This window comes from Dendrobium catenatum, unplaced genomic scaffold, assembly GCF_001605985.2.
Source record: "Dendrobium catenatum unplaced genomic scaffold, ASM160598v2 fragScaff_scaffold_627, whole genome shotgun sequence".
Lineage (NCBI taxonomy): Eukaryota > Viridiplantae > Streptophyta > Magnoliopsida > Asparagales > Orchidaceae > Dendrobium > Dendrobium catenatum.
In genome coordinates this window covers 1,972,848-1,996,026 of record NW_021319089.1, presented here as the reverse complement: position 1 = coordinate 1,996,026, position 23,179 = coordinate 1,972,848, and the positions used below count along the sequence as shown (strand labels likewise).

At 35.4% G+C, this 23,179-nt stretch overlaps 1 protein-coding gene and 1 pseudogene across 1 annotated transcript; both read left to right on the top strand.

The window, feature by feature from the left end:
* The first annotated feature begins 4,383 nt into the window (after positions 1-4,383).
* LOC110100989 lies at positions 4,384-5,957 on the top strand (annotated as a pseudogene).
* A 5,696-nt stretch (positions 5,958-11,653) lies between these two features.
* LOC110100992 lies at positions 11,654-21,046 on the top strand. The gene is made up of 5 exons (XM_020828724.2): positions 11,654-12,085; positions 14,349-14,462; positions 19,669-19,947; positions 20,289-20,503; positions 20,729-21,046. The coding sequence occupies exons 1-5, from the start codon at positions 11,717-11,719 to the stop codon at positions 20,733-20,735; spliced, it is 984 nt and encodes a 327-aa protein (XP_020684383.1). The 5' UTR covers positions 11,654-11,716; the 3' UTR covers positions 20,736-21,046.
* The last annotated feature ends 2,133 nt before the right edge of the window (positions 21,047-23,179 follow it).

Genomic DNA, 23,179 nt, shown 5'->3' with positions numbered 1-23,179 from the left:
AAATTTGAGACGAGTTGATTTTGAGTTTAGTTGGATCAAATTGTGAGGTTAAGTTGGAAAGCCGAGTCAGTGTTACGTCACTAGGTATCCATCTAAAGGAAATCCTATGAGTGACGTCTACACTAAGCTACGAAGACCTAGGTGCTAGAGTCGATACCAGGGAAATTGATCTCGAACAATGAGGTCAACAAGTGTGTCTGATTGGGCTAGTTGAGTCTCGTTGAGTCCCATTCAAGTTAGATCGAAGTTAAGTTGAGTCTAATTTCATTAAATTAGTGTAGTCGAGCAGCATTGGACTCGATTCTATTTAATTTGAGCCAGATTAAGTTCAATTTGAGCTCAAATTTGATAAAAATGAGCTCAAATTAATTCTATTTAAATCCCAACTTACTTTTTTATGAATTTGGATCTCATATCAGATCGGAAATTTGAGCCGACGGCTCCGATCTTCCCGAAATACGGAACCTGCCACAGCTCAGACAGTTCAGTCGCGTAACACCTTCCTTTAGCGGTAAGTTTGGAATTCCTTTTAACAAGGATCGAGCGGCAGCTGGCAGGGTTCCGATTCCATGGATGGGAGAAGCAGAAGGCGGGCAGATGTTCAGCTCAGCGGGCTGTAGAGGAGGGAACAGAAGCCTTTTGTTCGGCTAGCTTAGGCATATCCTCCCTCTCACTCTCTGGACTCCAGGCGTTCGCGTGCTCCAGCAGGGACCGAAAGCTTCTCCTCTCTCGACTCCCCTGTTCACGTCAAAGCCTAGGCCTAAGCTCCTCTGCCTCCTCCTCCTTCGACCGACCCAGCCTCGACGAGTTTCACTGTAGCCGAACTCGACGCCGAGTCCCGTGGCCTATTATTTGCACGGACCGAGCCCAGCCGACGCCTCCTCTTCATCTTGTTTAGGGCAGGTAATTTCTTCCCCCCTTCTTCTTCTTCTTCTTCTTCTTCTTCTCTTCTTCTTATCTTCTTCTTCTTTACTTCTTCCCCTTCCTTTCTCCCTATTTCTTCCTCTTCTTCTTCCCTTCTTCCTTCCTAGTCCAATGGTTATGTCTTCTTCAATATATTGAAAAAAAAGGCTTAGTTTGTTGTTGCAATGGGTTGGAAAATGTATGCATCACCATTTGTTGTTGTTTAGTTTTGTTATCTCTACTTGGTTCTCAAATGGTGTCCTAACTCTCTTGAGTGGTGATAATGGTTATTGTTAGCCATGGATAGTTTCATAAGATATAGATGAAATTTATATGTTGACTTATATTATTTGGAAATGAGTTCATTGCATATAGAGTTTGCATTTGTTTATGGTTTAAATCACATGATAGTGGAAGTTCATATATGTAGAAGTTGTGAGAAGTCATGGAAGGATATCTTATTTTTTATCAAAGTATGCATATGAGGTGTTTGTGTTAATGTCCATTAAGAAATGAGGCAAATTTTGTGCAAGTGATAGTCTCTTGGCAAACCATATTTACACAATGAACTTGAGTCTTATTTTATCGTTGAGTTGTATAATTATATTGCTTCGAAACAAAAATTCTAAAAAAAAAAAAAAAATCCTTGATTTTGAGATTTGTTGGAAACAGGGGCGGAGCCAGGATTTTTTTGATGTTGCGGCACAAATCATTGATGTAAAGAAAAATCCTAAGCTTCTTTCATCTAGGCTTGGAACCCGCATTAACAATTTTAATTTTTTTTAAATCATTAGTTTCATTATAAAAAGATAAAATATATGATAAAATAAAAACTTATATATTATCTATAATTTATCCTATTGAATCTTCATTTTTTTGAAATTGTTGTACAATAGTCAATTCATTGTCAATGCTACTAAATATATCATAGATTTAATATATATTTAATATAGATGGAATTTAAATTTTAAATCTTAACAATAACTTTTGAGATTTTTACCAATTAAATGAGTTGATATCCAGACAATGATATAATTTGTTTGAGTTCGAATCAAGAAAAATTATAATTATGATGAATACTAAAAGTATTTTGAAAATATCCATGCATCAAAGAAGTAGGGCTCTCAAAGAAAAAATGAACATAAAAAAATTTCACATGGTAAACAATCTAAATTCAATTACTATTTTTTTCAACCTAATAAATAAAGCTGGAATTTGAATCAAAATGCATTGTATATATCAGTAAATAATAAATATTAAAAAAATTTTAGGACCAGCAGCATCGGTTTTAAATCAATGTAATTTATTTCTAACTTGTGTTTGTAGGAATTTGTAAATTGGGGGCTGATAATGTCCCCTTAATAAATATATTCTTCTCACTATATCCCTATCATTTGAATGATAATCAATAAATAATAAAAAATGATTAGACAAATTGAAAATATTTTTCATAGAAAAAATTAAAATTTGCTCAAGTGAAAAAAATAAACACAAACTATATGAAAATTTTTCATTTAAATTTATAAAATTATTTTAACTCAAATAAATTTTACTAGTAATTTTTTAATTTAATTTAATTTTCACAAGTTAAAATAGAATCCTAAAAATAAAATTGAAACATTTTTAGAAAAAAGAATGAAAAAAAAATACTAAAAATTTATTGTTTAAAGGGCTCTTGGGTTTTTGTATGTACAAGGGAGTGGATTTTAGCTTTAGTTGCAAAAAAAATAAAGCTACGGATGGAGGGGAGAGAGAGAGAGAGAGAGAGAGAGAGAGAGAGAGAGCTCAATGGAATGGTTTTCAGCATTTTTTTGCATTCACGGCTTGCATATGAAAAAAATTATGGGAAAAAAAAAATCATCATCCGGCCAATGGGGGCACATGCCCCCAGTGCCCCACCCTGCCTCCGCCCATGGTTGAAAATGTTTTCAAACTTGGTATCTATTGCTTAACTTTGTTATACTCATTTAGTCGTTAAATGATGAGTTATTTTGGAGAGAGAGTTCTTGAGAAGGTTTGGATATGTTTGATTCTTGCTTCACTCTAGCAATGTGATATGAATGGCCACCGAGGGCCTACGCGTTATTAACTTGAAATCTAATGTTTTTTTTTAAAGGGGAAACCCACCGAGGGCCTACGCGTTAATATAAAATCAAAATTACAAGGTCCTTAAAGGGACCTCGAGCTTTACCACCGCTCAAAAGAGCCACAATCCAAAAAATTAAAAAACCTAAAAGCTCAAGGTCCCTGCTAAGCCCAAGTACAAGAAATCCTAGGTACATTCTATGGTGCTCAAGGCAGAACACCCAAAAAGAAGGGAGACAATCCAAATCTAATGCTATAAAAATTATAAGAAAATAACTATAAAGTATTATATCAAAGTTTTGTTTGTACGTAATAGCTTTCTTACTATTTTCTTTTTAGATGATCACAATCATATTTTACATTTGGTCATTATTTTTTCATTATTTTTAAAAAATTTTGCATTAAAAAGTTGATTTCTACAAAAAGCTAAACCTTTCTTAAATGGAACCCACATTTAAAATATATTAGTGAAAATAGATCCTTTGACCATTACATGTTTAAAAATTTTTAACTATAGAAAAATGCATGTTCATCAGTACCAATCTCAATGTTTTAAAGTAAATTAGATCAGCCAATGTAGTTCACTATTAACACTAATCTCGAAGCTTCCAACTTAGAAATCAATTTAGTGTACTTATCAAAATAATTATTAAAGTAAATTAGATCAGCCGTTGCAATAGCATGCAAAATTCGTTGCAAATAACAGGTTTTGACAGCTATTTTGAAACCGCTGCAAAAAAATGATGCGATAGGATCTGATTTTTGATAGTGTAAAAATATGATTTTTCTCAATCTCCTAAGTATCATACACTTCTTAGATCAGTCATACAAAATTTATGAAATATAAAAAATATATTAACTTATGAAGATGTTTAGCATCACCCAAAACTTTGAAAGCAAATCCTCTTAAGGGGATGTTTGTGGTGGTCGATGACAGGGCAGTGATAATCGATGGGCAAATAGTGATAGACTGATAGTGACATACTGTGGTGGCCAACTATGATAGTTGCGGCCAACCATGGTAGTGACAGTTTGCTGAAAGTGGCAGCTTAATTTAATTGATAAGAAAAAAAAATAGATATTGAAATTAAAATCATAAATTTTGAAAAAACAAAAAAAACTCTAATAAAAAAACTTAAAGCACCAAAATTTGGCTCATAATAGAACTCACGTAGGCACCACCACCCAAGTCCCACGCACCCAGCCCCTCTTTCTATAACGCCTCATTTCTTAAAATTCCACCCTCAACCCATTTAGAATGAAGGCTTTTAAGAGAAAATTATTGTGTCTAGTGTCCGGATTCATCCGAACACAAATAAAAACATGCCTTGTCACTCAAAAATATCGGGGCCCAGTGCATCCAGGTGAGGTGGTCTCTCTGAATTGGATGTCCACATGTCAGGTGACCGGAGGCAATTCGCCGCTTTTAAGGAGAGCAGATATGCCCAAGGTAATGGATAACTTTAATATATAGGTCACAGAAACATTCGACCTTTGCAATCTCAATTCTCCAGGCCTTAATCCTCAGACATCCTCAATGCTGGCGACCAATTCGTCAGCAGCTTCCTTTCTCATTATTTTCTCCATCTTCCTCGCCATAATCGTTTTCCTCGTTTTTCAATTTTTTTTTCCCGACGGAAGCGACAGCGGCGACTGCGGTGATGAAGGAGACGACGGCGATGGCGGCCACGATATGCAAACAAGGATCACTGAGGTTGGATTAAATGCAGCCATAATTTTGGCGTTTCCTCTGCTACCCCAAAGTAAGGCCAGACTGTTGTTGCCGGAGAGGCGCGTAACCGAGTGCGCGGTGTGCCTCGATGATTATGCCGGCAATGATGTTGTTCGGCTGTTAACGGTATGTGGCCACAAATTATACCCTGAGATCCACTGCACTGACCTTCATCCTCTCCTTCCCCGGTGAGAACCTCCTGGATTGCCCTTGCATCAGCCTCGTCTAGCGCCGCCTCTAAATTAGATCGACCGGCATATAGGGCACGTTCTACGAAAAAAAAGCCAACGATTGATGCGATCAGGGTGCCCTATATGCCGGAAAAATACCTAGCACAAATTCCACTCTGATTGCATCAATCGCTGGCTATTTTTTCGCAGAACGTGCCCTATATGCCATGGAGCGCATCACTCGCCTCCTAGCTCTTTCAAACTCCCGCTCCCTCCCCCTCCGCGCTCTCATCCGCGTCAAATATGAGCTTGGTCTCCCACAAGACTTTGAGGATTCGGTCATCGCAAGCAATCCCTCGCTTTTCTCCCTCTCCAGAAACCCTCGCGAGCCCAACACACACATTGTTGCTCTCCCAAACCTCGCCCCTGTTGTCGTACCCGCTGTTGACGCCTGGCGCCTATGCCATTTAGCATATCACAATCAGAATTGTTCAAAATCCACTGGCGATGAAGCAGAGATCTGCTTTGGGTTCAAGCAGACCTTCCCACCAGGCATGCGGCTGACAAAGAGATTCTGAGCTTGCCTCAAAGAGTGGCAACGCCTACCTTACCCTTGCCCATATGAACCCCCTCCTTCCGCCAGTGGCAACCTTGGCCGGAAGAGGGCTTTAGAGAAACGAGCAGTGGCGATCGTTCATGAGTTCCTAAACTTGACGGTCGAGAAGTTGGTGGAGGTGGAGAAGATTAGCCTTTTTCGGAAATCCTTCGGCATCGATTTCAATATCCGCGATCTTTTCCTGGACCACCCGGGCATCTTCTATATATCCACCAGGGGAGGAAGGCACGCAGTATTCCTTAGGGAAGCTTATGACCGCGGGTGCCTTGTCGAATCCAATCCAATGTACGAGGCAAGGAGGAAGCTGCTCCACCTCGTGCTAATGCGCAAGAGAGGAGATGCTTTTGCCGATGCTGGAGCTGTTCAAGAAATGCCGCTGTCAGAGAACTCGAATCACTAATTAACTGGGATGCGGCCGCCTTCCTCTTCCGAGCGGCTTCCTGTGGGCGGGCTTCTCGGCCCTATAAGCCCACAGTCCAATTGTAGCTGGAGAAGCGTTATTGTTTGAGAAATTATTGTATATAGTGTGTAAAAGCATTCTGCTCCACTACATATCAACAGATCCATGTGGAGGAACCATCAATGCCTCCCAGCCATAACAAACTCAACCAATAATACCATTACACACCTGTAAAGCTTAACGGACGCATTCCTGTATAAATACATAAAGCTACAATAAGGTTATAAGCGCTGAATACATAAACGAATTTCCATTTCTCTGCTTCACTCTATTCTTTTCTTTGTTTCCATTTATGCAGTCTGTTTTAGTTTTACATTGTATCAGAGCATTTCGGCTCACAGCCAATTCCCTGCCATGGAATCGTCTCCCTCCTCCCACATGGGTGTGGACATTTCGAACAATCCCACCATCCCATCTTCCCTAAAATTTCTCATCTCCAACATCAGAAACATAATTCTCATCACACTCTCTAGCGATAACTACCCATCGTGGAAATCATAGATCCTCAAGCTGTTCCAAGCAAACAACTATGTCTCCTTCCTAGACCAATCAGCAATTGCACCTCCACGTCTTATCATCCAGTAAGATGGGACCTCCCGGCCGAATCTTTTGTTTACTCAGTAGATACTCATTGATCACAATATGGCCGTAGCATTATGCTACACCCTTTCCCCATCCATCCTTCCCTACGTCCTCAACCTTGATTCTTGCGCCGACATTTCGAAAACACTCGAGTGTCTCCTACATGCTACGAATTGGTCATGGGTCATTCAACTCAAGAATGAGTTGCACAACATCTCCTTGGGCCAACCCACCATGATTTAGTATCTCACCTCCATCAAGTCCTTAGTCGGCAATATAGCAGCCGTCTCCACTCTAGCAAAAGATAATAATTTATCTATCATTTTTTGTTCTTTTGTCTTTCAAATAAAGGAATGGATGGAAAATTCCATCATTATCTTAGGAACCTGATGTGACGGACTCTACCGCATCTCATCCCACTCCGTCGGTCCTCAACCCACTACTACATGTTTCGCCATCATTCCAGCCTCACTTCGGTGGCACCATCGCTTGAGACATCTGCATTAGCAAGCTCTAGCAACTATCTCCAAATATAATAGATCTTTAGCTGGCCCTTCTTCCTCTTATATCTGCTCTTTATGTAAGACCTCTAAAGGTCACAAACTCTCTTTCTCTAGATCTATTAACCACACCTACAAACCTCTAGAGGTTATACACACAGATGTATGGGGTCCGACCCCTTTTCCATCAATACAAGACTTTAAATAATATGTCTCATTTATAGATGATTCTTCTCATTTTACATGGGTTTTCCCTTTAATGCACAAGCCTGATATCTTCTCTACCTTTGTCAAATTTCATGTTGCCATAGAAAATCAATTCTCTCTCAAAATAAAATATCTACAAAGTGACGGCGGCACTGAATATATTAACCATAAGCTAAAAATTACCTCCAAACTCATGGCATCCAACATCAAATTAGTTGTCCATATACCCCAAAATAAAATAGTCTCGCAGAAAGAAAGCATCGTCACATCATCGAGACAACACGAACCCTTCTACATACAGCTCATCTTCCCTATCATTTGTGGCTTGATACTCTCCTTACTATTGTATACCTTATCAACCTGCTATAGTCGACAACCATCTCCAATATCTCTCCATATCAACTTCTCTTTCACAAAATCCCCAAGTATGAACATCTCAAAATCTATGGATGTGCATGCTATCCTCTCCTCCCTCATGATCTCAAATGGGCACCCTTAAACCCCGCCAAATTCTTGACCTTCATACCACAATTACTTCTTATCCTACCATTTATGGAAAAGCATCCAAACATCAGTATTAGAGACCAACCATGGCATCTGAATTTCTAGCTCTTCAACAACAAGGCACCTGGCTTCTCGTCCCTCCACCATCCAATCAACTCGTCCTTGACTCTCATTGGACATTCGTAAAAAAATGAAATGTCGATGGATTAATAGCCTAATACAAGGCTCGGATTGTTGCACAAGGTAACCACCAAGAATATGGCCCAACTACCATGAAACATTCAACCCTGTTGCTAAATTCCCATCCATTTGAGTACTTTTCACAATTGTCGTCACCTATGAATGGCCCATTCAACAACTTGATAACACAAATGTGTTTCTTCACAGCTCTCTACATGACATCATTTACATGTGTCAACCTCTTGGTTTTGAAGACAACACCTTTCCCAACCATGTTTTTCTACTACAAAAGTCTATTTATGGCCTCAAACAAGCCCCACGTCAATGATTCCAAACATTTTCTACCCATCTCTTCTCCCTTGGCTTTCAAAATAGCTCAGCCAATCCCTCTCTTTTCACACTCAAACAAAACTCAAATCAAGCCTATTTCCTAATCTATGTGGATGTTATTCTTCTGACTAACAACAATTATCTCTCCTTAACAAAATTTCCTCTATCAATAGTCAATTCTCCATTAAAAATCTTGGCATCCCCACAAATTTTCTTAGCATTCAAATTCTATATCATAATCATCAACTTTATCCTACAGAATGTCAGCATGGACAATTATAACTCGTTAGCCAACCCCTATACTATGAGACGATTGTATAAATCATGAGTATTGTATATGATTTTTGGGAATAAATATAGATGTGCAAATTAATGTTTTGAATTATATAATCTATTTTATTGTTTATTACTAATATATGATATTAGATAGTTCTGGATGTTGTTTATTAAAAGATTAAAATAAAATTCTTCCAATTTAGATTTTGGGGCATTACATCTACCACCAAACCACATCTTGATCCTCCGTATTATCTCTTCTTCCACAACCAAACCACCTACCGTCACCTTATAGGATCTCTCCAATATCTAACAATCACCCAACCTACATATTCTTTGTTGTTAATAACTTATGCCAACATATGCATTCTCCATCACCCACCCACTATCATCTATAGAAATGTCTACTTCGCTACATCAAAGGAACCTTACACTTTGGCCTACCCATATCACCTTCCTCTCTCTACCTAACAGCCTACTCTGATGCTGATTGGGCTACCGATCTTGACACCAGAAGCTCCACCTTAGGCTACTGTTATTTCCTAGGTGACACCATCATCTCTTGGATAATCAAGAGGCAACAAATCGTAGCTCGCTCCTCCATCGAGGAGGAATATTCTATCCTTGGCAGTAGTTGCAGCAGACATAATTTGGATCTGTCGTCTTCTCTCAGATTTAACCTTCCACAGGCTCAAGTGATAGACATATATTATGATAATACATATGCAATCGCTTTGGCAAACAATCTAGTGTTCCATGCCCATACCAAAGACATAGACGTGGATTTTAACTTCATTCATGATCACATTCAGTCCAAGGAGCTTCGGTTAGTGCCATCAACATTGTTGATTAAATTGTAGACATTCTCACTAAACCACTACCCTCACCATGCTATCATCTACTTTGAACCAAACTAACCATTTAGCCTTTACCATTAGTTTGAGGGGGGGTAAGAGTATCCTCCTCCATTATAGCTCAACAGACCCATGTGGAGCAATCATAAATGCCTCCTAACCATAACAAACTCAACCAATAATAGCATTACACCTGTAAAGCTTAACACACATTCTTTTATAAATACATAAAGCTACAATAAGGTTGTAAGCGTTGAATACATAAATCAATAGAAATGAATTTCTATTTCTCTACTTCACTCTCTATTATTCTTCTTCTTTGTTTACTTTTTTGCAGTCTACTTTAGTTTTATAGTGTGTGTGCATATATGTGACAAAACACTGTGTACACATGTACATAATATGTGTATACTTACAGTTCGAATGGTTCTTTCCGTCCGGACTCTACACAATAATTTCTCATTATTTGAAGAGAAGCTCATGTATTACTTCAACTCTAATTTTGGCCTAGCCCAAAAATGATTTAGGGGTTGTTAGATGACACAGCTCACCTTATTCTATTGGTTGGGAGTTTTGACTATCAACAAAGAGGTATTGGATTTGAGTCTTGTATATGTGATATATGTATGAGTTTGATTTAATTTGTCTAAATGTCAAAAAAAAAATTATTGAATAAACGATGGAATTGATTCTTTTTTTCCAAATGATCAAAATAGTCTTCTTTTATATAAAAATATTAATTTAATCCTTTTGACATTTTAAATATATGTTAAATTAGTCATTTTGTAAGAACATTTAGATCTTTTTTAAATATTCAATGCAAATTTATGAAGGATTTACATACCAAAAAACTTATATATATTTATTTATATAATATTTAAAATTTTAAGTTACATTAAAATATCATTAATACTAACTTATTTAAAATAAAATACTCATTTTGATTTATTGATGAAATTTAGATACTAAAATGATATATAATTAAATATAAAAGTTCAGAAGTTACATATGTAAATATATAAAAAAAATTGGCATGTATTTAAATTCCTCTAAAATTATAAAGTAAAATGCATGACTTTTTTAATTGATGAATAAAGAAATATATCAAAATATTTTGAATTTATTTGATGATGCATGAGGGACACTGACGAGGGGCAATAGGTGTGGTGGAGGTGAAAATGAACAATGAATGAAGCATTTGAAATCTGGCTATTTAAACAATTTACAAACACAAAAAATATGAGATTTTGCACTTTTCAAATTCCTTAAAAATTTATTACATTTCTTTTTATTCAAATGTAACATAAAGTGTTTAAAATGCAGGTAAATTGAATATTTTCAACTAAATAAACCTTTATAACAATCCAAAATATGAAAACATATTTTAAAATGAAATGTTTGGATTCCTATTTAAATTAGAGCACTGTGACACTAAAATTGTGAGCATTGAGGCATTAGCCTTTGAGCGCAATGGCACCAAAAATCACCATCGCGGCATTGAAGCCTATGTTATACATTAATTCTAAATTCAACATGCGTCGTTGGGTCGGGGTGATTGCTGTTGTGTTCTGTCCCTAGCTGAAGAATTCATTGAAGTCATTGGAGAAGTTTTGTAGAATCTGTCAAAGTAAAAAAATGTCAAAATTCATGGATAATCCATTAGAAAAAAAAATTGTAGAAAAGTTCAGCAGCAATGAGTTCATTTGCGAAAAAAAGGTAGAAAACTTGGCCACAGGCAGAGCTTCGGCAACAATTAGTTCATTTGCGAAAAAAATTGAAGAAAACTTCGGCACAGACGGTGCTTCGGCAGCTAAGAGTTCATTTGTGGAAAAAATGTAGAAAACTTCGGCACAGACGGAGCAATACGAAGAACTTTACCTTCGGCGGTGGTTTAGGTCAAAATACTCACGAAACTCATGGAGGGCAAGCAAATGTGGAGCAATCTGACCAGACGAGGGCAACGCCTTCTGCTCGCGAGGTAACCCTGGAGCTGTTCGACCTAGGGACTGGAAAGGGAAAACTCGCGGGAGGGAGAAGGGAAGACTCACGGTGAAACCTGTTCGAGAGAAAGGGATAACGTCGTGAGCGATGGAATGGACGGAGTGGTATATATGATGATAGAATTGTGTTTAGGTGGTAAATATGAATATTAAAATTTAGAGTGTCAAATATGTAAAAATAGATGTTATAAAGTGGTACGGATGTAAAAACCCCAAAAAAAACAAAAAGACATAAAGTCATCTTATTCTCTTATTATAATCCAAGAACAAAGTTTATGGCAGAGAACCTGAGTTTTTGGTGGAAGAGGTGAGAAGCGATGGGGGCGCTCTCTCTCTACCGAGGTAATCTCCACCGCGTCGCTGACATTCCCCGCCGGTGGCTGATGCCGCCGCGCGCCATTTCCCTCGCCCAGTTCCGTCACCTTCTCCGCAAGCGAAACCTAGCTATTGCACAATTCTCATCCTTAAATAACCCTAATTGTAAGCCTAACCCTAGAGTGAGTAATGAGAAGCATGACGACATGGACAAGGCCGGATGCCATAAAGAAGACCCGATCAACTGCGTTTCCTTTTCGGAACCGAGCGGATCGGCATTGAACGATTGCAAGGGGATCGTTGCCATCACTGAGGATCGTATGGCTCTGGAGGGTGTAGATTCAATGGATGAGGGCGATAGGAAGGAGCAGGTGACGTATAATTTGGCTGTGTTGGTCGTTGAAGGCGAATTATCTGGTCATTTTTGTCTCATTTGGCTTATTTATTGATTTTATTTTATTTTATTTGTTATGCTTAACTGGTAAATTTGCATTTTTACTTTCTTTAATCCATTTTTTCATTAAGGTTGGTTTCCATTTGGTTCTTGCTGAGGATTCGTGACCATCTTGTTTTTAAGCTCTTTAAGTTCTCTGTGTTAATGTAAAGTAGCTCTGGGTAATATGTTTGCTGCTGTTGTATGGTATATAGAGCGGTTTCTTTAAGGGACTACTTGGAAATTGGAATCCTGTTTTAGACAGGATTTAAGTAAGAGTTATCTTAAATCCTGCCAAATAGAATTTTAATACTTTAAATCTGTTTTGATAAATCTCATTTCAGCTTCATTATTGATTAAATTCAGGCTTTGGTAAATTGCGTCGTTCGAAAAATCCTACTTGTAGCCAAAAAGCTCTAAGAGGTTTTTTTTTTGCGAAGTTCTTATAAACATGGTTTTTAGAGAAGGGAAATCATTTTTGGTTTGAGGCTGTGATTATTTTATAACTTGTTGCTTAGAAATATTGCTTCCGGTATCATTACAAAGAATTTCGTATGACTTATGGGTAAGTTGCGGAGTGGGATTTTCTTGTGAAACAGCTGAGATTGATATGAAGCACATGCACTAGGAGCTCATGCATCTGTGTTGTCTATCAACTTTTTCCTTATCATATTTCCTTTCTTACAGACAATAGCTAGGGTGCTTATTGATTCTATTACACCGGTGTGATTGATCCATTTATTAGTTTTGGCTATATTCTTGTCATTTAAAGCCCAAATGTACTTTCTTTGTAATAGTTCTCTTTGTTGTTTTACAAAAAAATTGGGATTTTGCATAGAAGTTAGTATTATAATCTTGCAATAATCATTAAATAAGCGGTGGCAAACCATTATGATGTTGCAAGCAATCAATCTTGTATTAGTGGGTGAATGGTCATGAGAAGTGATGATCTAATTGCATTTTCAATTAATTTTTGATGAATTGTCTTATATGGATCATTTATCCCGTAGACTATCCTTTTTTTCTATGGAATGTAACTCTTAGGCTAGCACAGTAACAAATAATCTAGGCTATTGTAGTTTGTATTTCAAACTGATCTTTTATGGTTGATCTTCCGTGTAAAACCATGTTATTCATTCCTACAATGATCTGCCATGTCAAGTGCAATCCATTTCATTTATATTGAAGCATTTGCATTTTACATATCAAGCGTTGTGATTTTGCGGCAATGTATAGTGTTTTTATCATGCAATATATGAAATTTAAATGCTATTTTGTATTAGATAACTTCATTGTTGCTATTATTCAATAAACTCTTCCAGCAACATTAGAAATCTATTATTGTTATGCAAGTACTCTTGAATTTATTGGTTCTAGAAAATGGCAACATTCATAGCAAAGAACACATTCAACGTAAGCATTAAATTCCATTTTCCTGGAAACAAATTTTAGTTTATTATCATCATCTTCACCATTGGTCTTATCCCAATTATGTGGCGTCGACATTTTGAATCCTTATTTTTTATTTGTTCGATTGATTGTTGTATGAGGTGTTAAATATATCCTTCACAAATCATTTTGCGCAATTTCTATCCATGTAATCTTAAGCCCGTATCTTTTTCTTTCTAATTAGTCATCTAATACTAATTTTACCAATTGATCTAACATGTGTGTTTTCTATCATTCTTTATACATGTTCATACCACTTACGCCTATTTTAAATCATTTTATCTCAATTGATGTCATTGTAACCCTTCTTTTATATAATTATTCATTAATTTATATTTCTTACTTATCTCACATCTATCTTAATATTCTCAGTTTTTTGTCACACTTAACAAAGATACCAATTATTTTCTTACCATTCAATATTTAGGTACATACGAACTCATTGGCTTAGTTTAGATTTTATAAAATTTACCTTTAAGCCTTCATATTATCCTCTTATCACACCAACTTCATGGCGGACTTCTCTATTTCGACTGTTAAACCTTAACTCTAAAATTAATATTCAGTTGTTTTTTTTTTAGCCATTGTTTTGCTTAAAAAAAACAGCCATCCTAAAACCAATTTAACTTTTTTTTTAACTCTATCCGAATTAGTATATTTTCATTTGTCATAACAACTTGATTCTTGACATGCCAAGTAATTTTATACATTTATATTCACTCAATGATTTTGATATTTTTCTTTTATTTCAGGTAATCTGCAAGTTAGATTTAGCTCTTGAAAAAGAAGAAGGAAAAAGAGATTTGGAGCAGAAGTTACACGTTCTAAATGAGAAAAAGCATTATCTTGTGCAGATGTTGAAACAGGTTAATTTTAATTCTGTTGAGAACAATTTTTGCATTCCTAGTTGTCCATGAGATCAAGTATCCTTGCTAGCTTATCTCTAGGTGTAGTGTTTTATTCTTTTTATATCTTTTTAAAGCTTCTTAAAATATATGCAACCATGATGAAAGATTTTTGCTTTGGTTGTTTTATTGTCCCTTGTGACCTCTACCCAATGTTATTAATCTTCCATCTTCATGTGGTGCTAGTTTTGTAGGAAGAAATGACAGGGTTGAATTTCCCCTTATTTTGCATGGAATTGTCACGGTAATATAGAGAGGAGATGCCACACTTGCAGGAGAAGAGAAAAAAAAAAGCTAAAATTCTTTAAGGATCATCCATGTAGGGCTTAGCCAAGCATTGAATTTAATTTAATTTATTTAGCTGAAAATGATATGCCAACATGATAAGAAAATGTTACTATTAATTGATTACAAACCAAGGCCTTTAAATTATTTTGAATTCTTTTGTTTTGCCATACAAATTCATAGAAAAATGATAATTCTTGAACTTTTCTCCTGGGGCTTGCGGGCGGAGAAAAATCGCAAAATGCCTGGACCGATCGGGTATAAGGGAAAAAAAAGGCTCATTTTAAGTAGGTGGGACCATTTGGATGAGGTGTACACCTCACCCATAATTGCGCAATTGAGGCGCGCCTCACACAGGGTGAGGCATACGCCTCAACCAGTGCCCAAATTGCGTGCGCCTCGAGGCGCTTTTGGACAGAATTGCGCAGAGGCACGCCTTTTATTGTGCAATTTTAAACAGAGAAGTGGATAGAGAACATTGGAAAAGATGGATGACTAGATGATAAATAAACTAATATAGTCATGGTATATGTTGGAAATTTAGCCATGGTTGCAAAATGAGGCGATGGTAAAATAATTTGCATGGGGAGGGGAAAAGGGTGATTAGATTTTTTGGAAAATTTGAAATAAGAGCTTCTTGATTATGGAAGAATTGGTTTTCTGGAAAATGTGGAATGCCAAATCAAAGGTTTAGAATATTATGCAACTAATTGATATATTTTATAGCTTTTGGGGAGTTTTAATTTTTTTTAGGTTGTTGGTTATACAAGGAAACTGCTCTTTTGTGTTGTATTTTGGCTTGGATATGAGGATAATGGTAAGCTAGCACCTTGCGGAGTTTAGTAGGTTTGGCAGAAAGTAGAGAGGGGGGGATAACTATAGAGGGGAGAGGTAGAGGTGTTTGTGGGGTCCTAATGTTGTGGAAATAAAGCTAATTTGTATAGAAAGTACTCTTATATAACTTTTACTATATCAATACATTGAAATAAAATGAAAATACTTGTGTGGAAGGATTTGTACATGGCTTCCTAGTTTCGAGATTTGAATATCCTTTTGTGAGTGGCCCATTCACTCCCTCCAATCTAGAGAGTTTTGCTTTTGTTGCTTTATTGCCACCTGTGATCACTCTTCCTTTTTATCGAAGCTCCTGTCTTCATGTGTTGCTGCTTATATGGTAAGCAATATGTGGATAAAAATTCCTCTTTTTTTCCACAGACTTAGTACTTAAAGAGAGAGAGAGAGAGAGAGAGAGAGAGAGAGGGAGGGGAGTTGTCAACTTTGCATGAGGAGAGAGAGAAGGCTGAAATTATTTTTAGGATTATACATGTAGGGCACGACCATGCATCGAATTTAATTTAATTTGCTTAAAAACCTTATGCCAACATAATAAAGGTAATGTTACTTTTAATTGATTATAAACTAAGTCCTTCTAAAGTATTTTCCTCATGGAAGATAATTACCAATTGCATTTTTGTTCTGCATCATTAGTAGTAGTTTATTTATTTATTTTTTATGAACCAATCTTGAATTTATCATCAATTCATAGACTCCTAGGTAAATTAATAAGGATTTGCTCATATTTGGGCTATTAAAGTTATGGGAGCAAAAAAGGAACTGTTTATGTTTTGGAAAGGTTGCTTCTTGTTTCACACTCAGTCATTCATTATAACTCGTTACTCTTTCTTCCTCATGGGAAATAGATTCCTGACTATATGATTTACTGATGTGAATTTGTCTAATTTGGTTTATCTACTAGATGTTCAACTATGGTTTTCATGGACAAGGTGGCGGGACCTTTATGATGCCATTACACTAGTTTTCTTGGGATGATGGAATGCTATAATCAAACTTTCAAGAGTGTTAAAGTATGATAATCTCATTAGATAGGATTCTTGATGAGGCTTATGATCTTAAGTTGTCACTCTCCCACCAATCTCAAGTGCTATAGTCAAACTGTTGTATGATTGGAATTTTATGAAATTGCTAGAGGTATTGAAGTTGTAATGTTTTCAATAAAACAAGTGAATATGCCTTCAGTAGTATTTTTTCAGGACAATGCTTCAATCCTCAAGTCAATAAATAGATTTGAAGGAAATGATGGAAATGGCTCAACAAAACCTTCTCTCGATAGAGATCATGGAAATTAGCATTAGATAAAGATGATATAATTGAACAATTAAATTTGAATTGAAGCGTTGAGATTGATGGAAGAATTATGTTACGGCAGGAGAAGGCTAGGCGAAATCAAGGGGGGCTGTTTATGAAGGTTTCCTAATCATGTTCATTGTGCTTAGGAATGATTTAATTGTTTAGGAAGTTTTCCTAAATTATGTTTATGATGTTTAGGAAAGTTTCCTAATTATATTTATTGTATTTAGGAAAGTTTCCTAAATTATGTTTATGCTATTTAGGAATGTTCTATTTGTATCATTGTGTGCTAGGGCTATTTAATATAAAGTTTTGTTTTGGATAGGGCATGAGATAATTTGTGTTTGTTGCAATTTTATTTTGGAGAGCTTCCTAGTGGCGCCTAAGGTTCATGGGAGAGATAATCTACCTCTCGAATAGTAGATCAATTGTATTTTTCATTATTGTTGAAGTATTAATCAAAAATCTGACCCTATCTTTGTATTCTTGCAATTTCTACTTAGTTTCTTTGCTCTTTTTACTTCCAAGAGGCATCAAATTACTATAAACCAATAAACCATGATAGAGATCATGGAAATTAGCATTAGATAAAGATGATAGAATTGAACAGTTAAATTTGAATTGAAGCATTGAGATTGATGAAAGAATTATGTTACGATAGGAGGGGGCTGGGCGAAATCAGGAAAGGAGTGAAGGGGAGGGTTCGACCAGCCTTGTGAGGTCCATGAGAGCTGTCATGCATTATGGAAGGAAGAGAAATCAAGAGGAGTGTTTAGGAAGGTTTCCTAATTATGTTTATTACGCTTAGGAAGGTTTTAATTATTTAAGAAGGTTTCATAAATTATGTTTATGTTGTTTAGGAAGGTTTCCTAAATTATGTTTATGTTGTTTAGGAATTTTATATTTGTGTTATTGTGTGCTAGAGCTATTTAAGAGAGTTTTTTTCTAGGGCAAGGCATGAGATAACCTGTGTTTGCTGTAGTTTTATTTTGGAGTACTTTCTAGTGGTGTCTAGAGTTTATGGGAGAGCTGATCTACCTCTTGAATAGTGTAGATCAATTGGATCTTTTATTATTGTTGAAGTATTAATAAAAAATCAACCCCTATATTTGTATTCCTGTGATTTTTACTTAGTTTTTTTACTGTTTTTATTTCCAAGATGCATCAAATTATTATGAATCATGAGACGATCTGATGATTACGGTTCTAAAGGACTATTGCTTTGTCTTATCACTGTGGCATGGAAATCACAGAAGCATGAAATCGGACACTTGATCTTGTATAAAAAAAGTCCAATTTCTTGATCTTGGATCATTGCTGGATAGCAAAATTAGTTTGAAGATGGTGATTCAGTTATCATTGATGGCTGTTAGCCTATGATGCACCGACACTTCTCCTCAAAGAGGCGTGCAGTGTCTGACACCGTGTCCGACACGACCCTCGTCCGACACTCCTCCGACACGTGTCGGACACGCCAAAAACGTGTCTGATTAAAAAAATATTAAAAACAAATTGGACACGCGTGTCCGACACGCTTATCTTAAATATTTTATAATTTTTTAAAAATATAACCTCTTATATTTGGCGAGATTTAAACTAAATTTCTTATTTCATGTCCACAACACCAAATCAACGTCTGCATTTAATACCCATTCATCGAATATTCTCATTTTTTTTTCTCTTTGGCAGTGAAGATATTTTCATCTCCTCTATTTTTGCACAATTACAAATCTTTCTCTTATTGAACCAGAGTTGAAAGTAGTGATATTCAATGATGATGATATTGAAGGCAAAAAACAAACATTTAAAGCTAATCCTAGTAGTTGAAGCTTAAATGCTTGATGTTGTAGTAAGTTATTATTTGCTTATATTTTTATGGTTGTACTAGATATTTTGTACAAAATATTTTATATTATAAGCTAGACAAGTTATCATGTCATTCATTTATTATTGTTTGACATTTTTAATATGATATTATATTAATATATATACACTATATAAAAAAATGTATTGTCGTGTCCGTGCCGTACTCGTGTCCTATATTTTCAAAAAAAGCCGTGTCCGTGTCCGTGCATCATAGCTGTTAGCTCATCCCAAATGGTCTTCTTCTTCATGCCTGGACTAACTTAGGAGTAATTTTTTTGTGCTTATGCATATTTGATCGCCACAGTGACTCAACATGAGCAATTGTTTAATTTGCTTTGCTGCTTCTTTATGTTCTCTGTTTCAAGTTTACTGATGACCTTATTTCATTCAAGAACTCAATATTCCAAATTGTATTGGCTTATGCCAGATTTAGACTTTAGACTTTTTTTTTTTTTTTTTTTTTTTTTTTTTTTTTTTTTTTTTTTTTTTTTTGCTTCTTTTGCTTCTTTATTTATGTTTGAAGAATGGTTTTGATGCGCTTGTAGGCTTGGCATCACCTTTATCGAATGCAAGAATGATAGTCCTAATTTTCTTAAGTCTTCTCATTCTGCGTTTAGTGATCCAAGGTAGGTGTATGGTGCCTACGTAAGATGGCTTATGGCATTTGTGTGCAAAAAAGAATATTTTAATCAAAATTTAAATAGTTTTTGGAATACTTTCTCCTCAAAAGATAATTGGTACAAATTGCGAAACGTGAATGTTAACTACCTTTTCTTATTTGAAGAATTTCATTCTCAAAACTTCAGTGATAGACTTTGTTCTACAGAAAAAAAAATTATTTAGTAGTGATTCTGATTTTTCTGATCAGATTTTGAATGCTGAAGAGGAAATCAAAAGGAGGAGCATTCTGTCGGCTCCTGCACGCTCATCTGTTCCTCTACAAGCAGAAGCTTCAGCTGAAATGAATTATGCTGCAAGAAATCCACCCAAAATTGGTGTAGAGGTGAACTTTGGTGGTGATGTTGGAGGAGAATCGGATGCTGCTGGCAATTTCAGCATTCAAGCACGTCAATGGCCTCCTATGCCTATTACATCTCCGTCTACAACATCCATCGGCAAAACATCACACGGTCCTTTCCACCATACGGTAATTGCTAAGAGCATAATAGTGAGCGTATCTTCTACTTTCTTCTTAGCTTTTCATCGAATTTTGACTTCTGATCTCGTAGTGCTATATTTGTATTGCTTGATAAAAGGATTTTGAATCCAATGTTCATTCCTTTCAACAAACTCGAGTGATTTGAGTATTCTTTTGAAATATATTCGTTGTCATGTTTATATGCTAGCGATTAAACGTTAGAAGATGACAGAAATTGAATTCCTCTCGTCAAAAAAAAAATTTTTTTTTTTCGCCTGCACCATTGCTTAAGAAACATAAAAGCTTCGTGAATTCAAAATATATCATTTGTAGGATTCAACTTTATGCAGGTTCATGTGCCTCGTGGAAGTGCACCTCATCAGGTTACATCAACCTCATTGATGGCTGGCTCGATGGCTAGCCCATCCCGTTTTGCCCCTACAGGTCAGCATGGACATTCAATAAGCTTTCCTACAGTTTCTGTATCTGGAACCCATCTTCCTGCTTCTTCACCATCTCCAGCAGCATCTGGTGGCACTTCCTCAGCCTTTAGGGATTCCCGCTGGTAATCACTTTGTTTTGCTATTATTTACTATCTGCCACTGTGAGCTTGCAGAGTTTGGTAAATTTAGCACCTCTTTTGCGATTTTGTGTTTCCTGATTTTTCTATAAAGAATAAGCAGATGTGTTTTGTTGTGTATACCAGTATCATAGATGTGCAAGTACTTTCTTTCTAGGATCTCATCTTTTTTTTTTATTATCATTATCATTATTTTACTTTGTTGATTAGGAAATGAAAAAGAGCAAATTTAATGTGTCAACTTGTCTCACTCAGCTAGAAGATCACTGGATAATAGTGGCATCTATTGAGTTTGAATGAATACCAATATGCTGGCTAATGGGCCAGACCAACCCTGATTCAGTCGAGCGCTATTTAAATTTTGCTAATTTGAGATTGGATCAAATGTACAAAATAATGTGTGTTTGCTGTAATACTAATAATTTGCTTGAAGATTGAAATTTAACTGAAAATTAAATTGATTTTAGCTTCTGATTTAAGCTTGAATGGAAACTAATGAGTCGTTTCTGACTGAATTTTGACGGTAAAGGACTGTCATAATGTTAATGTTATAGAATGGAATGATGGGTTATGGATAATAGGTGATGGTTATTGAAATGGCGTATCAAAGTAATTCTGCTCTGTGGTAAAATGGTGATTTATTGGCAAGCTGTACGAAAAGAGTTTTTGTGATCAGAGAATAATTCGTCTTTGCGATGTTTAGCAGCATTTTTTAATATTTAACTCTAACAGGATTAGACTTTTTAAACCCTAAACTAAAATGAATTAGATTGAGCTAAAAAAATATAGAATGAATTCATCTTTTTTAGTTGAATTATAACACAAGAGTTGAGTGTTTTTAATCAAGATTATTATTATATTGCATATTTGTAATATTATTCGTTATAGATAATTTGTGGTCCAAATCTAGTTCAGCCCAATATTTTAATTTCTATTTCTTAACATAAATGTATTTGAATTATGTTATGCATTTGATATTTTCCATATAACAAAGAAAAACATGTGATTGATAGTCTGAAGCATGTAATATTATGTAATTCATTTTTCTTTTTCTTTTTTTTTTTTAATTATTTCAATCATGTGGATCCAACAATATGTTACATATCAGGGCATCTCCAATCAAAAAACTTATTTTTCACCCAATAATGCAGTTATTCTTCTCCAATTGAACGTCATTTTTTTTCTTCTTTCGCACGTTTCATGCGAAGGTAACCATCTCTAGCGTGTTTTTCTCCTCTTTCACGCTCTTCTTCGATACATTCTGCATCAAATTTCTTTGGCGTAGGTGAACAATCCAACGCCAACTATTCACCTACCAGAATTTGGCGTGTGATTTGGAGTTTGAATGGAGCAAATGGCAGACGACATACTGTGGTATGAAGTTCAATTGGAGATAATCTCATGTGACTTTTTTTTTTAGTGGTGGCCTTATTAGAACTCTACAGGCAGCATAAAAATGATTTCATATTATTGCAATGGATTTCTAAACTATGAAATTGATGATTTTGATTATAACCTATTACCTATGCAGTCAGCATCAAATTGTTAAGTTAATTCAAGGGATTCCTTTTATTATTTTTAGGATTTCTAAATTAATAATAAATAAAAATTTTAGGGTTGAAGAATGGTAAAATTAACCCCCAAAAAAAAATGCCTTGAATAATGTATGATACCTTGAGTTAATACTCTCTTCGGATATTATAGTTCATAAAATCTTAAATACTCAACTTAAATTTATATCTCATGTATCAAATATATATATATATATACACCCTTGTGATTATATTTGACTTCAGATAATATACACTAAATTTAGAGTCTAATTGATGCAAGTAGTCTTACATATATCAAACATGCTAATTTCATAAATTTAAAGAGATTGTCAATAGATTTATCCTCCTATTCATGGAAAAATTATTGTGTGTGAAATCTGAATATAGAGCTATGCATGACTATGGAGCTATGCATGACTGGATTCCACACAGAATAATTTCTCCTATTCATGAGATCTATAATATTCTCTAAAAATTTTGAGAGATCGTTATATCTCATTTGATGAATATGACATGTGTGTATTTGCAAGAAAGACTATATAAAGATTTAATTAATTCTGATTGGTAAAAGACATGTTAACCTATAATAAGTATAATATATATATATATATATATACAATAGCCTTCCTTTAATTAGAGCTAGTATAATAAGAATTTTTTAAAATTTTCGGCACTATCTTAAAATAGTATTTCACGTACTTGACCAGCAAGTAAACTCTCAGAAGTGTTTTTATAGTTAGGCCGGACTCCACTAAAATAGTCATTCTGAAACTTCGATGATGATATAATGACAAACGCATGCATTTGAGCACGTTTTTCTACTTTAAAAAGGTTTTTCCCAAAAAAAAATCATTTTAAAAAAGGATTGAATGGTCACTGCTGGGAGCCACTGCAAAATTGTACAATTATTATTTGAACCAATTATGGGAGAAGAAATTCCAGTAATAGTTCAAACAAATGCTTATATTCCAAGTAGAAACAGTAAATGAAGAGGATGTTGACGAATTGGTCTAATGTTTTCTGGAAAGACAAAGTTAGGAAATGTTTGAAAGGTTTAATCAATCGCGAAGTACATTTATGTTGTTTGAATAAAATCTACTTCTTACTT